General features: G+C 41.0%; 1 protein-coding gene across 2 annotated transcripts in view; it reads right to left on the reverse strand.

The window, feature by feature from the left end:
• Nucleotides 1-18,271, reverse strand: part of LOC149629951 (neurexin 1-like) — a 232,369-nt gene that overhangs the window by 134,585 nt on the left and 79,513 nt on the right. For both annotated transcript variants that reach the window (XM_089851637.1, XM_089851636.1), the window contains exon 2: nt 15,573-16,657. In XM_089851637.1, the coding sequence (XP_089707763.1) occupies nt 15,573-16,383 (811 nt within the window). In that variant the 5' untranslated portion in view covers nt 16,384-16,657. The remainder of the gene's footprint in view (nt 1-15,572; nt 16,658-18,271) is intronic.

An 18,271-nucleotide genomic window follows, 5' to 3' on the forward strand; every position in this document is an offset into this window, starting at 1 on the left:
TCTCTAAAAAGCCGCTTCACCTGATAAAATCGTCGTTCGCTATTTAATCGATACACTTACACAGGTAGAGACCGAAACACTCGTCGTCTACGTCCCCCCCCCAAACCCCACCAACACCACAACAAGCAGGTGATCATGTTATTCGTAAGAAAAAATTCTTTCTCGGCATGCTCAATTTTATTATGGTTCAGCTAGGGACCTTTGCAAAAATGTTAACGTGGCCGGGGTCATTTTGTTCAAATGTTCAGAGCGTCAGGATATTTTTGTGGTATCAGGTTAAGCCTCCGACGACCATTTAAGGCCTATTCAGACTTGAGTAATATCTTACGTTACCGTCGGTACCACTTTGGGGGATAGTACACTTCCTCTGGTCAAAACCAGTTTATTAATTGCTTGGCGATTACTGGTCCTCGGGAACAGTTTATTAATTGCAAATCTGTAGGAGAACAAAGACTGGGACCACTTCGGAGATCAGTTTATTATTTCGGATACTAAGGGTGGTGGGGGGGGGGGTCACTCAAGGACTAGCTTAAAAACATATTCTAATTTCCCTGTTCAGACGGACGACTTAAAAAAAAACGAGTCAAGTATATGGGGATTTTTAAATACTAAGATAGCCAGCCGAATCTAAAATAACAAACTCTAAAACGTTTCAAATATCGTCTGCTAAAGCGTGGCTCACTCGATCACGCGTTAGTTGGTCACGATCTAGTGAGCTATGGGGAAGAACGAAATAGAGTTGCCATCTCGACATTGGCCAGATTTCGCATCCTCCCCAGTCATCCTTATTTTAACCTTGAATGGTACTAAAAAATTAGAAAGTCCGGTAGAGGTCTTACTGCGCATGACACGCCAATAACGCGGCTTCCACAATTTCCCTATATATCCCTTCGAATCCCTCTTAAAACAATCTAATATCCCTGGGTCGATCGAACAAATCTGTACTCTTTTGTTTTTTAAGAAGCTGTCTCGCACCATGATTAGTCGGCATAAATTTTCGATAGTACCGCTGTACAAGGCCCTCCTTGCTGCTAGACGATTCAGTATTCGATAATATCTTCCAGTACCTCAATTTCGCCATAATAATAATGATAATAAAGTAGAAGGTACGAAAGAATGGTCAGTTGTTTGAAATTGATCATTATTACTCGCGGGTCTCATATCCCTTATTGCATGATGTTATTCTATCATGGGGGTCCAGTACAAACACGCGCAATGAGAACGAGAGAGATTCGTCAATAAAGTAGTGGATGGTGATGCCAGTACTGCAGCACTACAAAGAGAATAAACCAAGAGGAGCAGAAACTTTGGAAATAGGGACCGGCTCTGAATTTGGTGAAACTACTTCCGGTTGGTTGTTCAGGTGACCGTGTCGTCTACTTAAAATTACCTTTTGTACGTCAACGGTCCACCCAGAGATCAACCCTTCGCCATCACAAAAATTAAGCAGCCAACATAATTTAACCAATAAAAGGTTCACCAAAAACCGGATCTAGTTGTTACTCCAAAACCGTGGTGGCCGGGCTTTTCAGAAGCCTTGTGAAAAGCTGAACTTTCTACTCCTCTAGGTATATTCTCTTTGACTAGGTACATCGATTGGGCATTTCATATCCTCTCTCTCTCTCTCTCTTTTATCTCTTCCTTTTCTCTCAAGTGTTCCGCCGCCGCTTATTTTGTCTAACTTTTTTTGTCGCCAAATAGCGCCTGCTACTTCCGCGGGTAGACGCAGCTTGGGGCGACCAATCGTTCCCCAATATTTTCATTGCGTTGTTTATTGTTTCTTGCCTCTCTCTCTCTCTCACTCTCACTCTCTCTCAGTTCTTTACTTTCGCTTCACTAGTTGTTCATTCGTGACATAAAACGTCGTGAAAAGAACATGTTTTAACATTTCTTGAACACGTTTTCCAATAGTTTCCAGCAGCTACTTAAACTTTCACTTTTAAACATATTAATTTTAGGTTCCTAATAAGGTGTTCCAAAAGGGTGGTAAGGTCTTGGAAGGACAGTGGTATGGTTCAATGGGACCATTGTTGAATCAAAAATGTAACTTCTATGACCGATTTTATCCCGAATTAAATTTGAGTAAGAAATGAAAAACCAGAGCTAATTTTATTGAGGGGTAATTAATCCGTAAAACACTTCATTGCTCATAACTTGTATTAGGGGCGTCCATTTTGGGGGGGAAATGTAATAAAGATTAAATTTTCAACTCAACATCTCCACTAGAGCGATTTGTTTCTCAACTCTAAAAATAAGTTTAAGTTACACCAGGGATAGATTTAATTTTAGAAGTAGGAATGGAGAACAGAGTAAATATGGGCGCGCGTCAAAGTCTCGGACCCCCTTGCCCTGGACGGAGGAGGAGGAGGAGGAGGTATGAAAGAAGAGGCGGGAGGGTCATAGCGACAGAGGTAAAAAGGAATTACGGGTATTTTTCGCCGTCCCCGTCAGCAACGTCATTAAAACGTAGCGGTTTAAGTGAGCCAATAAGATCATTTAAACTTTCCGTTACCTGTTGGAGGGGGGGCTCTATACTGGGTGGTCTCTGAGTCGGAATAACTGAAGTAAATACTAACCGGTCCGTTCTCCATTCCTACTTCGAAAATTAAATCTAACCCTGGTTTAACAATATTGCCACAGGTCTTCACTAAAAGTATTTTTCTGTTTTCAATTTCTCATTATTCTTACAATTTTGCAACGCAATATTATTTGAGGCTATTTTTCAAATACCTAAAAAATAGGTTTATCGCAATACTTAAAAGCTTTTTAAGTAGGCATAATAGTTTGTTGAAATGTTCTTGAAATGGAAATTTCTAACATTAGAAATCCATTTTCCACCGATTTCTCCATTTGGTTTTAAAGTTAAATCTCGAAATGAGAATCAAACGCATTCATTTTTGCCTAAATTGAAAATAAAGTTTGAAAAACGATGGTTTCGGGGAAAGCCCACATTCAGGGTTTTAGAGTTCCACGTTATTTCCCATAGCCCCTGTAGAAATGTTTCCACTGCCTCACTCCAGCGTTCAGGGAGAAGCAACCCACCAGGAAACAACGCTACAAATCAGAGATAAATACCTAATCAACCTTATTCCCATTCGCCGGAAGTTAGGCCTATCTCGGGATTCATGGAGAGGAGTTACAGGAAGAAATTCGTCTGTCGTCTGCTACAGTTCATCTTTTTGGTCTTTGTAGCAGACGACAGACGGTTTTCTTCCCGTTCTTAGAGTGGTAATTTACCGGTAAATTACAAAATTACCGCGGTAATAAGCCTGTTAAAACATAAATACCATAAATTAAGGTAATTTTAGGGTAATTTCAAAATTTTAATCTGTAATTTACCGGTAATTTTTCGGTAATTTACCCGGTAAATTACCATTTTTAAAAATTACGGTAATTCCACATCTCTACTCAAGGACTACTTACAAATACTTCAGTATAACCCATTTTTTACATTTTGATGCACTGACAAGTGGCTCAAGGAATACATTTGGATCCGTATACTCTTAACATAAAACCGTTTATATTCCTCGAAATGGTATAAAAGTAACAAGGCATTGGGGGTTCCTTGTTAGATCATGATGGTCTCCTTTTAGCCAATAGCCCATCCTAGCTGCCATGGATCGAGAGACAGAGAGAGAGAGAATTAATGTCATTCGTTTAACGACCAACTACCAATGGATCTCCCTAGCTCAGGCTGCCTTGCCAGTGCTCGTTACACAGCTCCGAGGGGACACTCACTAAAATACCCAGTTATTTATTTTTCTATTTTGAATAATGGATTAGGTTATTAAAAACGCGGTTGAAAACGCTATAGTGTACAGTGTAAACGAGACTTAAGTGTAATTGGTGTACACGATGAACTCTCGGCGGCCGTACTCAAGTGATTAAGGTTAATATAAGAAGTGTTTTGAATTCTCGAAATCTTCTCAAGGTTGGGACCTATAGGCGAACTCATAACCTCCATTAAGCCTCTTAAGAACCCGTTCGAGTTCTAGATACCACCAAACATTAATTACTTTAATGATTAACCTTTAATTAAGTATAGTTTAATTCAATTTGAAAGTTGGAAAACAACTTTCATTAAAGAATACTACCATGGAGTATTTCAGGGTGAACCGTGGAGTTTAAGACTATATAGCACTGTGATTAGTGTCTACAATCCTAACCAGGAAACACTCTTCCAACGGTTTCCACTCCTTAAAACCCTTAATTAATCCTCTTTGTTTTTTTTTTAAATAGAACGTAACAGCAATCACGAGGGCAACTGTGTTGAGGAAATTTGAGAGAGAGTGGCGAGCCCCTCGAGAGTGTGGTGGGCGTATCAAGGCAAGGACAAGTAGAAGATAAAAAAAAGGTCAAGAGAATCGAGTACATATCCTAAAGATATATTCACCATTCCTCCCACAACTCTTCTACTCCATGGAGCCGAGGGGAAGGGGAGAGGGGCTAACTCGTTTTTGGCCGAAAATCAATAAGGTTGACCCCTCGCTTCCGTTCCCCACTACCCCCTCCCACCCACAAGCGAAAACAATAAAACGGCAAAGGGCTCGGCAAAGACAACGGAAAAGGAATGAAACTGCGTGGCTGCAAAGGCTTAACCCCCTTTCGTATATATAGCTCAGAAAATATTCGGTTATTTTGGTAGACTTAATTTCTGCGTGTTGTTCACACTCCAATCTGAATACGTGCGGAAAAAATAGAGATTTCGAAAGTGGGTGTGAAATGTCGTTGATTTTTTAAATTGTCACAAATTTGAAGACGATAATTTTCCAATATTGTAGTACGATCATAAGTTTATAAGATATGTTTCATAAGTATACATGTTCGTAATGCTACTGAGAGACAGTATATACTCGAGATAACTAGTTCGAGGGAGAACGACGGAAGCGAGTCAATTGAAGTCCTACACTCGGTGGTGGTTAATTAATTTTGCAGGACTTCCATCTAGCTCCTATTTGGTCTGCATTACTAAGCCCCCTTTGACAGCAGCGCTTCACCAGGCCTCCCTCGCTATACCTCCTCGAATCTATGGGCTACGTCCCTCACTTCGTGACAAGCGAGTCAGTAAACAGTGGAAAACTTATGACCAACATATCTTATAAACTTATGCTTAAAAGGTGTTGTTTCTTCGAATTTTTGGAAAATTACTTCCAGTTTGTTTTCTTTGGTTTCAATGTGTTGCCTTCGTACGAATTGCTTATTAGCTGCGTGAATTCACGTTTTTAGCCACAACATTTCGACTTTTCTACAAATGACTTTAAACGTCAAAGAAAAACGTTGAAAAGTTAGGGAAATTTGAAATCGAAAATCCGCATGACAAATCCGTTAACAGTTGCAAATTGAGACAAAATTAACGAGATACGTCCAACATCGTACTAGGTAACTATTCTTCTTTCACCAGGGATAGATTTAATTTTAGAAGTAGGAATGGTGAACGGTAAGTATTAACTTCAGTCCGACTCATAGTATAGCTCCCAGTATAGAGCCCCTCTCTCCAAGTCTCCAACACGTAACGAAAAGTTTAAATGATCTTATTGGCTCACTTAAACAGCTACGTTTTGATGACTACTGACGGGGACGGCGAAAAATAGTGACGTAATTTCTTTTTACCTCTGTCGCTATGACGCTCCCGCCTCTTCTTTTATACCCCCCTTTGTCCCGGGGAAGGGGGTCCGGGACTTTGACGCGCGCCCACATTACTCTGCTGTTCTCCATTCCTACATCTAAAATTAAATCTATCCCTGCTTTAGCTAAATATTAATCCGCGGATGTCTATTTTGGTGAACCAAACCTTAAATTTAAATGCAAGCCAAATAAATATGACTGATGAGTGTCGAGGGCGTCCAATTAGAGAGAACGGGCTTTGAACTCCGCCATTGGTGGCTTTGCGGCGAGATATCTCCCCCCCCCCTCCAACAAACCGCATGGGTGGGAAGACGAAAATTAGGAAAAACCGAGATTGAAAAACGCATCATCAGAGTTGATAAAGAGAGAGAGGAGAGAGAGAGATTAACGAAGCGTTTCGAGAAATAAGTTCCACGGACAGCTTGGACCATCGATTTTCCAATACATATACCATAAGTTTATAAGTGCTATGTTCCTTCCATAAGTATGACACTTCCTATACAAGTTCGTAATGCTACTGAGAGGCTTACAGTTCTCGAGATAACTAGTTCGAGAAGGAGAACGACCGAAGCGAGTCAATTGAAGTCCTTACTACACTCGGTGCAGGTGCTTAAGTAATTTTGCAGCTAGGACCAAGTTCCATCTAGTTCCTATTTAGTATCTGCATTACCAATTAGGCCTTTGACAGCAGCGCCCCACTCACCAGGCCTCCCTCGCTCGCTTTACCTCCTCGAATCTATGACCTACCTCACTCACTCACTTCAAAATTACAAGCTCCATCCAGTTTGTAACCAGAGATTAAGAAACTTATGGAAGGAACATATCTTATGAACTTATGATAAACCCCCGCAGTTTGTGGCTAGAGACAGTGTCAGCCAACCTTTAAAAGGAGGTTAACGACTGAGGAGCAGGGGGAGGGGGAAGAGGAAGTTTGAGGCGTCAATAAAGTGAGATTTATTTACTCCATGGAATATTCCTTATCCTTCATCCAATCCAAAATACCAAAAATGTCAGTTACAAAATATACTCAATTTCACTTTCAAATGTCAACGGGACTATTTATTTATGCTATATACAGTATTTTAGTATCCCTGCGCATGCGTCATAGTTTTCTACTCACAAATTTCTTTCAGGTACTTAATGCGAGTAGTTATCAGTATTAGGAGTGGGTATAAAGGGTGTACTGTTCAAGAAAGGGAGGATGGTGCGACAGTCGAAAATGTTCAATGACATTTTGCAACGAGGGACCTACCCCTTAAACAAATACGATTGGAATGTTTTAGGGAATCGATGCCAACTTTACAGACCCTTTAAGCCTCAGACCACATAACCATGAACAGGCAAAGCCTCGTTAAAGCCTCGTTAACAAATTGCAATGCGTACAGCACGCGTCTTCCGACCGCAGTGAATGACAGGGAAATTCGTATTTAATCCCTCTGCGCACGCACAAAATTTCAAACCCACCACTCAGAGTTCTCCGGAGAGATATAGTTCCTTTTCCCACGTGACCTGGTAATACAGCCATGGCACATGCGCGGGTGTAGCCTATATTTGGTGGCCACCTTTTTTGGCCTAGTTGGGAATCCATGATACGTTTTTATTTACACATATCCACGGTTTCACGCGACTCAGGATTAAAAAGGGTAAATCTCAAAAGATACGATATAATTAAAGCAAAGACAAAATCATTTAACATAGTGAAGCTATACGTGAATATTAAAGAAAGTATGGTGAACACCAGCAGGTGGAGATATTGAGCGTGGGGGTGAAAGGGGGATTGGGCGAATGACGCAGTTGAGGGGAGCTCGTGACTTATTTGGACGTCAAGTGAATGGCCAATATTGAAGTAAAGGGGAAACGAGCACTCGGCACTCGGATCCGGTAAAAGAGGAAACAAATCTCAGAGATTATGGAGAAAAATTCTATTTTTCATTTTAGCTTCACGAAATATCATTTACCTATGAATATTGAATACTGGTTTTTTTGTGTGCAGAACTTTTCACATATAATGAGGTCATTTATTCCAACTCCCAACTTCATCCTCTCCTTATTCATTGTAACAATAATTGTGATAGTCACTTCTCATTGCAGTAAAGCACATTGTTACATAAGTTGGCTGTTCCTTTAAATCGGAACTAGATGGTGTTCAAACTCCAACCACCATCCATATATTAATTACTCAACCTGGAGGGTGTTTATACCTAATGGCTCCGCCTCCAACCTTCCCCAGGGTGTTGATTTTGTTAAATGCTTCTCCCATGAAGCCGGTTTCCATAGGCAACAAACCTTCACTTATTGTTACGTTACTTTCTAACAATTAACACTAACTTCAATTAACTCCTTTAAGATAGTACATTTTTGAAACTGCCAAGTGAAAAGGTCTACAGTAGTGCGCGCCATCTACCCGCGTTACAACCAGACAGACAAATCGAAAAATTGGTTTTAATCCCTAATAATCTTTCAGTGTTTTGTTATTACGGTGAAAAATTCAATGGAAAATTGCATAAATTCTGAAAATACCTACTGTGGTGCGCGCCATCTACCCGCGTTACAACCAGACAGACAAATAGAAAAATTGTTGTCCCCCCTTAAAAATCTTTCAGTATTATTTTATTATGGTGAAATATTCGATAGAAAATAGTTTAAATTCCTTATACTATACAAAATGGTGAAATAAATCAGTGTATTACCGTTTTGACGGTAGCGAATGTGTTGACGTGCGCAAGTTTGGCCCCAGAGGACAAAAATGGCGAATTATAAGCTAAAAGGATCGTTACGTGCCCAAAGAGAGAGCCCCGTCTTTATCGTTTTCGAAGCGTAGAGGAAGTAGAGAATGGAGTGTACGTCAAAGAAAGGTAACTTAAACCGTGGAGGAAGTAGCTTGACTGGAGGCGAAATGAGGGTGGTGTGACATGCTCGGCAGCAGCATAAGTTACCCACAATGCTCTAGTTTACTTGGGCCTAAGATTGCAGCGCCGTCTGTCGCATACCTCAGTTTTGTATGAGAGAACATTAAAAAACCAGGCTACTTTGTCCACTAGATGCCTCCTGAGGAGTAGGCCCACGTTAACGCAAAGTTTGCTGGGTATTTTAAACTCCCAACCATGGGTGCCTTTGCCTCCAGTCAAGCTGGTTCCTTCAAGCTTGAACGGCACAGTCGTTTCTGCATCTCACGCGCATGCCAGATGCACTAATGTAAGCCAGAACGAGCAGAGCCAAACCTCGGCCCTATAAGTTGTAAACAATTTTCGAGCAGCAGTAGACAGTTGTACCGAGTTCTCTTTTCAAAGTCTTAGGAGCTACTTCCGGCTGCATTCTATGTCTAAATCACTCCTCCATAGACAATATACACAATGAAGCAGACGACTAGTTTCATCCAATAAGGAACTAAAATAGTATAGAAGGCAATCAGCCAATGGGAAAGTTTTTGGAGAGTTATTCCCTTAAAGGCAGGCTAAGGCGTCTACTCTACTCCTCTACCGTCCGTGTATCCTCTACGTTAGAAGGTAAAGAAATGGGGGATGAGAGGGGGCTAGGGGGAAGCATGGTCGTCTATTCTCCAGAGTAAGAAAAATACATTAGGAAGAATGAGGTCTTTTTCCGCATGGGGCCCTAAAGCCCCCCCCCAGTACCCCTGCCCCTCAGGACAAAAATAAGTAGAAAAATCCAAAAAGTTGTTTCAGCTGAATCAAACTTTCCCGACTATTTTTTAGTTTTTTCCTTTTCTGTGTTCCCGATTTCGTTTTTCGTTTTTTCCCTTTTTGGCAAAGACAGTTTTTATTTTCCCTTTTTACTTAATGGAAGATGGACGTCCATTAAACGTCATAGCATAGTGACTGAGTGCCTTCCACAAAAAAAGAACCCAATTCGACAATCCTATCTTAACCGTAACACTTAAAAGAAATATTCCTTGAATCTAAAAACATTTAGTGTAGTCAAGAAGTGATATCTAGTTCATTGGGGAGAAGGTATAAGATGCCTAAGTATTCGCCGGGCGCCATAGTCCCAGTCCCCCCCTTTCAAAATACAAAAGGGGCGGGACGTAAAAGGAGAGAGGCCGGGCTATTTCGCTACACTCTCCTCAGTCGGAAAAATACGAGTAATTTTCGTACTCATTCGCGTCGAGCTGACGTGCACGAGTTTTCAAGAACCAATGAGATGCTGATCTGCTTGTAATTTAGAGGCAGGGGGAGGGGAATAACTCCGTCCGGACAGGCTACGTTTGTTTGGACTGCAGGAGATAAAGAGCTGGAAATGTGGAGGCGAATTTATACCTTCTCCCTAATCATGGGCCAAGAATAGTACTATTCTTGGCCCATGCCCTAATAAACTTGATATCGCTTCTTGGTGTAGCGTTGCAGGCAATGATTTCAATCGGTAACTTAACAATTACTGTTACCGCTGTAATTTATAGCGCGCAATAACGCGCGGTAATTTTGCCTGAGGTAAATTACCATGAACTATTTTTATCAATAATCAAAAATTTAATTACATTTGTTAAACGGTATTGGTTAATTACAAGTTTAGCTACATGTGGTATATAACGCAAGTAGCTATTGGAGCTACTGTTCGGGGTGTATGTGTGTATGTTTGTGGTACCAGTGTACGCCAAAAACAAGTGTTTAGAAGTCTTGCCGAAGTACGCTACACGTGATACGAAAACCCCTTGTGGACATTGAGACGTCAAGAAGCAGCTCTTCCCTGATTGGTTAATTCCTGTAGGCGATTAATTTAGAGGAGGGTAGATTTCTTCTCAGTTTACATGTCATCTACATCATGGATTAAATCCGCTAGGGATAGTTCTTTCCACCAAAAGATAAAGAATGCATGTTCCAAACGCCCCCTAGCAGCAGCGCCAGCTATTATCCCTAACAGGAAGTTATAAGAAAATTGGACTAAATATCGCGTGTCCTATGACGTCAAAATTGAAATCTCGCCTAAATTAGAAGCCGCCATCTTTAAAATCCGCAAAAAATATTCTGCCTGGAGATGGCGCTATATCTACATCCGTTTTGGTCCAATAAATTGGGGGATGAAGAAATAACTCCCAACATGTAGTTGACGATAGTATTACACGCGAAACCCGGTTAGTGAACAATCCCTAGCCGTTAGTTAATCTATGTCTACAGCCAAAGGCATCTAGGGAATTCTTAATGAAGTGTACTGTTTGTTTTTATATCTATACACTTTTGCTTGAACGTATTCCAACGAGTTCATATCATACTTCTTGTTCTAATGTTATTTATTAATCTCAAACGTACCCTTGGTGCTCTACACCTACACGGGCCACGTTAAAATCTCGAAACTGAGAATATACAGACCTAGGCCTAGTGTCTAAATATAAATGTATTGGAAAACACTTTTTTTTTCAGAAGAGGAAGTTAAGGCAGTGGAACTTTCACGGCAAACTCTAAAAAGGGGGAGCAGGAGGGTCTAGGGGAAGGAAGGGTAAAACTGCTGAGAGAGAAAAGAAATGGAATGAATATTTCATGGATGTAGAAGAAGCAAAAGCAGAAGCGGAGAGGGGGAGCGGGAGTGAAAGCGCCCTCCCTCGGGAAAAAGGAAAGGAAGAGAGATCTTTATGAATATGGAAAAATGAGTAACGAGGCCCTATTTATCATGGAATGCCAAATCAAAATTGTTTGCGCCCAGAAAACTTCTACCGCCACCACCAGGGTTCATACAACATTTGGAAAAAACATTTCCCTGAGAATTCCAGGTTTTTCTCGTATATGAAGTATCTCTAGTAGAACCAGAGTTACGAGCCTCCAAAGTTTAGTGTAATGTTAATCCTATGGAGGGTGGCATGTTCACGAACATTTTGCTTAATTACTCGGCCCCTGTTTGTCGTAGCCGTAAGATTTTAGTATAGTTGGGTGGAGGGTAAATAGAACTATAACATACTCAAAGGACATCCCCGTGTCTCTATTAGAACCAGAGTTACGAGCCTCCAAAGTTGGGTGTAATGTTAATCCTATGGAGGGGGGAATGTTTGTGAACACTTTGCTTAATTACTCGGCCCCTGTTTGACGCAACTGTCCCTGATTTTCTAAAAATTATAAATTTTCCTAAGTTTTTTGACAACAATTTATTCCCCTGATTTTTCCAGGTTTGAATGAACCCTGACCACCACCTTCCCTCTACCCTACCCTAGACTCCCCTACGAAATATGGGGGCAAAAGGGGTTCTTTTATAATCGAAGTTTCGGAACCTTGCGAGAGGCTAATCACTCTTGAGTTTTCCTCATCAGTACCTATTACGAGTACACAATGAGGATGGTACTATGGTGACTTGGACTTCTTATTGGACAATAAGTTCAGAAAGCTGGTCGTCATGAACTGACGTAGGTCAAATTCTTACTTTAAAGGTAGAAATCAGATTGAAGGACGCATCTGATTTCACGAGTATTACAGCGATATTCTACTCTCTATATTACCTAACCTAATTAGCTTCATTATCTAACTCAATCGTTCTACGTAGTAACTCCAGTACAATCATAAGGTATGTTGCATAAGTATGACACTTCCCATACTTCGTAATGCTAGAGACTTACAGCCCGAGCTAGTTCGAGGGAGAACGACGGAAGCGAGTCAATTGATGACTAGGCCTACACTCGGTGGTTAATTAATTTTGCAGGACTTCCATCTAGGTCCTTTTTAGCCTGCATTACTAAGCCCCCTTTGACAGCAGCGCCTCACTCACCAGGCCTCCCTCGCTTTACCTCCTCGAATCTATGACCTATACCTCATTCACTTCGTGACAAGCTCCAGTTTCTAAGTTACCAGTGACAAACTTACGGAATGAACATATCTCATGAACTTACGGTTGCTGTTAATCTACTCTAGTCTTCGTTTCATCCGTTATACATTGCATAATTCGCCGCAGTGTCAGTTACTACAATATTTAGGCCTACGTGGCAACCCTGGCTTCACTTAAGTGGCCTGCATTGAACTCTTGGTTAAAATAAAAAATGCCTCCAAAACAATAGAGACTAAGAGATTTTTAGGGCTAATGCGACGTGGACCTTTGCCCAGGACACACACGGCAGGACACAACAGGAAAGACTATAAGGAGGGAGGGCGAGATAAAAGCATTATCTATAGAAAAACAGAGTCAGCGTCCAAAAAGGGAAATGGGAAAGGTGCAACAAAAGCAACTGACAAAAAATCGCGCGCAACCAGCAATTCATTAACGAGAAATCTCCCAATTCCTTTTTCTTTATTACTTCTTCATTGTCCTGGTCTCGGTTTAGTTTTACCATCAAGGCGCAGCGGTTAATTTTGTTATAGCAACTAAATTGAATAGGCTTTTCCTGATGAACCAAGTAAGTATTCTTAGAGGCATCAAGAAGTGATATCTAGTTTATTAGGGAGAAGGTATAAGATGCCTATGTCTTCGCCGGGCGCCATAGTCCCAGTCACCCTTTCAACAATACAAGGGGGGATGTAAAAGGTAAAAGGAGGCCGGGCTATTTCGCTACATTCTCTTCAGTCGGACAAATATGACTGCAATTTTCGTACTCATTGACGTCGCCACGCTGACGTGAGTTTTCAAGAACCAATGAGATGCTGCAGCTGGTTGTAATTTAGAGGCGGGGGGGGGGGAATAACTCCGTCCGGACAGGCTACGTTTGTTTGGACTGCAGGAGATAAAGAGCTAGAAATGTGGAGGCGAATTTATACCTTCTCCCTAATAAACTAGATATCACTTCTTGGAAGCATTTTTATTTTTCGACTGGTTTGATGGGAGTTACAGAACTGCAAATTTCTTGAAATCAGTTAATTTTGTATCCAACAAAATTTAAAATGGATTTTCCCTGGTCTACCAGGCATTCTTAAATACATCTTTACGCTGTTTATGGGAGTATGAAGCCTGAAACTGATTACGGATCGCGTAGATATCCATGGATTCTACCATGATAGCATTTTTCGAGATAAACTTGGATAGCGCAAATTTTTAAAATGGGTAGAGTAGAATATTTCGGAATGAGAAAAGGCAACTTGACATTCTTTGCAAGCTTCAAAGATATTTTCGACATAACAACGAAGTTATCAAAATTTATTCAAACACCTAATATCAAAATGGATCTTATTGAAAACGTAGGACATTTACAAAACAAAGGCTTATTCTTATTTGAAAGAACAGGATCGTAGTAATACATTCTAAAACGCTACTATCCCTCTAACTAATTAGTTTCCTCGAGTTACAACCCAATTACTTTCCGTAGTCTTACTTTCCCCCACAAATAAATGAACACATTTCATTGTCCCTTTTTGATAACGAAATAGATTTATAATAGACGAGGGAGGTAAACGGGCCAAATCTACACCAAAAGTTCATTGATGAAAACACAAAGTATAATTCGTTCACTCTTCCCAGCCTTTGGCTGTAGACCCCATGGAAAATGAGAAGCGAAAGAAACCTTGAACCAACCTATCGGAGAAGAGGTTTTTCTATGGTCAAAGATGTATAGGTGGCGATCAAAATAGCTATATTGAGCCTATTCACGCTATTTCCCTGTGCTACGGTCGTGAAGGTATTCATTCGCAGCGGGGGGTCAACACTGCCCTGAGAGGTAAAGGGAGTTCCTCAAATTGCATGGCACGAGCAACTTCAATAAAGAACACTTTTGGTGTTCCTATGAACTTTTGATGGAATTGGCGCTTTACCGTTTGTGAGTGGGAGCGAGGTGAGGTGGGGTGAAGCGGTGGTGTGTGTTTGCGGTTCGTGTCCCAAGAAGGACCTACGAACTGCCTTTTTAAGTCTCGCACAATTAATTAGTTTCGGGGCCATGGTAATCCCTTATTGGGAACCCTTATCCCCACCCCCTGTACCTCGACCGACTAGCTTTTTTTCTGGGGCCCATTTTTTTAGCGCAGGAATTAAGGCCGGGCCGCTTCTTTCGTTCCTCACGTGATTAATTAGTTCGTTGTCGCGACATTTGATATTTACCAAATGCCTAGCAACCCATGACACCGACTGCCTTGCCTAATTACCCCCCCCCCCATCTTTTACGTCATTCAGTTTCGCTGTTTTCCGGAAGATTTCTTAAATACAAAAGCCTACTTTTGATTTCAAATGTCACCTCTAATTATTATTTTTTTTTAAAAATCAATTTGGCTCATAAAGAGTGAAATTTAGACTGTGGGAAAACAGGAAAATTTTGGCTATGGTTTTAAAGTCAATTTTGAAGTACCCAAATTGTCAGTGAATTAAAAGTCTAAGTCTGTTTTCACGATTACGATATCAAACAACAACGCAGAATATTTACAGCCTGTCTTATTGCGCTAAATTTATGGTCTATCGATTATCACGATATATATCGTATGAGATTACGATATACAAGTGAAACACGCGTAAAAGCGCTTTGGATATCGCGATATTTTATTGCGCGCTGTAACGATAAAAACATTGCGATACCATACGTCGGTACAAAATATACTTTATATATCGAGCTACATTCATGGTCTATCGATTATCGCTATGTTTTTCGCGTGAGATTGCGTAAAATCTCTGTGGATATCACGATATTTTATTATGCGCAGTAACGATATATACCATTGCGATACCATTCTAATACATGGAGTCGATTGTTATCGTAGCACATATCTTACCAATTTCTTTCTGGTACGAGATATTCATTACAGCGATACCATTTGGTAAAGCAGTCGATAATGGCGATATTTATTGTAGCTATTGTCTAATCGATATATGGTATCGCGATACTAGTTATTAAATCAGTCGGTAATTTCGATATTTATCGTAGCTCTTGTCTAATCGATATATGGTATCGCGATACCATTTGTTAAAGCAGTCGATAACGGCGATTAACTATTTGATGATTTGACAATAGACCATGAGAATTGTACGAGTAAATGATCGATTTATCACAATTATCTTAGTAAAGATCCAAAAAAGTAAACTAAATGCAGATAAATTTCGCTTACCGTTTTCGCAATACGATCCGTCATAATCGACCTCCCGGCAATTGCAAATGGCTCCGCTGTCGGTACTGACGCAAATTCCGCCGTGTTGACAAGGAACGTGATGTTCGCAGGCGTCCAACTTGTTGGTTCTAACACCCAAAAATCCGATCATGTCCTGTTTCCGAGAAGGTTGATTCTCTTCGCTGGCGAAGACGACGTTCTGAACGGAACCACGAAAACGCGGCTCGTAGAACACGGACAAGAGCGAGAGGTTACTCAACATGGACCCGTAGGAAGTGGGGACACCGCCGACGTAAACGAAACCATTTCCGGTGTAATTAGCGCCGCCGAAGGAGGCAAAGTTCCCGCGGGCCACTTTGCTCTGCGTCTCGTCGTCGACGCGAAGCGAGGTCTCTTCCGAGTTCCGGATGATTTCGAGTCGGTGCCAATGACTGTCCTGGAGGTTCTTCCGGACCGTGATGACGTCAGCGCGTCCGCCCAACTTGTATCGAAGACGGGCCGAGCCTTCAACCAACTTAAGTTCGAAGAAATCACCTTGACCACCGTCATCTGTGTACAACAAGAGTCCGTTGGGGTCCTTGGTTTGGATTTCCAGGGATAGGGTCCCGTTTTGGGCCGCGTACCATTTGCGGAATTGCGCGTACGATGTTAGGGAACCTTCCAGTTCAAAGGTCACCGCCAAAGTCGCCGGAATGACCAGGCAAATAAGAAAGATAAAGCTAGGAAAGAACTTAACCGCTAGTCCCGACCTCCTCTCAACTAAAGACTGTTTATTTTTCATATTGTTGAGGTACTTCAACGAATCGATCATATCTGACACTCAAGTAACCCAAAGGCGGTTTGGATTATGTCGTTCTATTTTCTATTTAATGTATAATTTTAATCACCGACGAATATTTCCATGTTGGTCGATTTAACCGCATATCAATGAAGATCATTAAAATACTGCAGAGCTTCGGTTCACTAAATTTATCTCGCAATAAGGTTGGTTGGTCACGTGTCACGGTTTAACTTTGGAACGTTGGGTGTTAAATGACGTCACGCTCGAGATCCACGAGAAGTATCCGTACGTTTAATAAAGAAATCTGTTGGGATAAAAGAAATAGGCCAAAATTAGTTTTTAACTTAACATTTAAAAAAATGAAATATAAAATTTATGCCTAAAAATCCAAGATTTGCTTAAATTTTCAGATTATTTATGTTTTAGAATCGAATCAAAAATAGCTTAGAGTTGATAGACAAAATTGACATTTCGGTAGTGAGGGGGAGTGAACTGTGTATCCCCTGCGTTGGGGGCTATAGCCCCCGGAAAAGGGGATATCACGAAGGTAAGAGATAGAGGGTTATGACGTTGCCATACTCTATACATTACTTAAAAAACCAATGGATTAGTATTTTATTAGGTCTATTATTGGCCAACAAATGGCTCACTATCTCTAGGAGTCTCCAGTCTAGTCACCTTCCAACAATCATATCCGCAACACCAACATTTCATGGTCTAATTATTGAACAAAACCAAATACAGAAAGGAGAAATTGTTCAAAATAAACTTCTCTCAAATCTGAAAATGAACTAAATTGAGGCTAAATAAAGATCTGTTTTATATTGGTAATTGGGCAAAAGACTTGAACGACAACTTGGAAAAATTAAAAAAGTTGTAAAAACCCTGAATTAGGATAGGCAATGTTATACACTGTACTTGATTCGGTTGGTTAAAAGGTACAACGTGATAATTGCCTCATTTTAACTATGGAGACATTGTAACCAAATATATCTGGGGCAGAAAGAGGACCACGCCTATCGAATAAATTGCCAAAAGGTGAGCGGCGCGAACTCCCCCCCCCTTCCCCCAAAAATATATATCGAAACTAGGTCACAAGGCAAAATTTCGCCGCTCCATAATAGCTTCGAAACTACAGCCAAAGCAAAGCACCAACCACGCACTATAGGTTACTCCCGAAAAGTGGCTTGGCCCGGCCAATTAAGACCATTAAGTACGCCGTGATTTAATATCGACCCCCCCCCACAACCTTTCCCTGCGTAATAATAACTCCAATATATCGTAATTAGATCTAGAATACCCTTACGCGTACGCCTAAGCACATACACTACACTACAATTCCAATAAATGTACGGAGCTGGAAGTAATATTACAAACATCACTAAAGGACACGGAATTGTGCTATAGAGAAACTAGGGAAAGTTTCAAGATGATCATTGAGTACATGGTCAAGATGCGTTTTATCGTGGAACAGAACTTCAAGTGACTCAAATCAGGGATATTAGATGTTTTAAATTAAGAGGGATTAGAATTTTAAAGGGAGAGGGAAATTGTGGAAGAGTTATCGGCGTGTCATGCGCAGTAGAGCCGTCTATTTCCGGATTTCTAGATTTTAGTACCATCCAAGACTGGGCGGGGGATTTTACGAAATTTGAGAGAAAAAGGCGCGCTAACTGTGGAACGGCTTAGGTCCGGTGGGAGGCGACAAAAAGGGGGAGGAATACTCAGTCGGAATTCGACTTCAATTTGTCCTTGAATGGGGAGAAACAAAGAAGAGGGCGCGCGTTTTAGACTCCCGTTAAATGGTAAGCCTCTGCCGAAGGAGCGTCGCAATGTCCGTTAAAAAACTTCGAGCTCCTCATCCCTCTTAAAACAAGTATCCCTGATCAAATCGAGAGATGTTTTGTAACGCCATTAA

Source organism: Phalangium opilio, unplaced genomic scaffold (assembly GCF_054372755.1).
Source record: "Phalangium opilio isolate 3A_F unplaced genomic scaffold, DU_Popi_V2 ptg000105l_1, whole genome shotgun sequence".
Classification (NCBI taxonomy): domain Eukaryota; kingdom Metazoa; phylum Arthropoda; class Arachnida; order Opiliones; family Phalangiidae; genus Phalangium; species Phalangium opilio.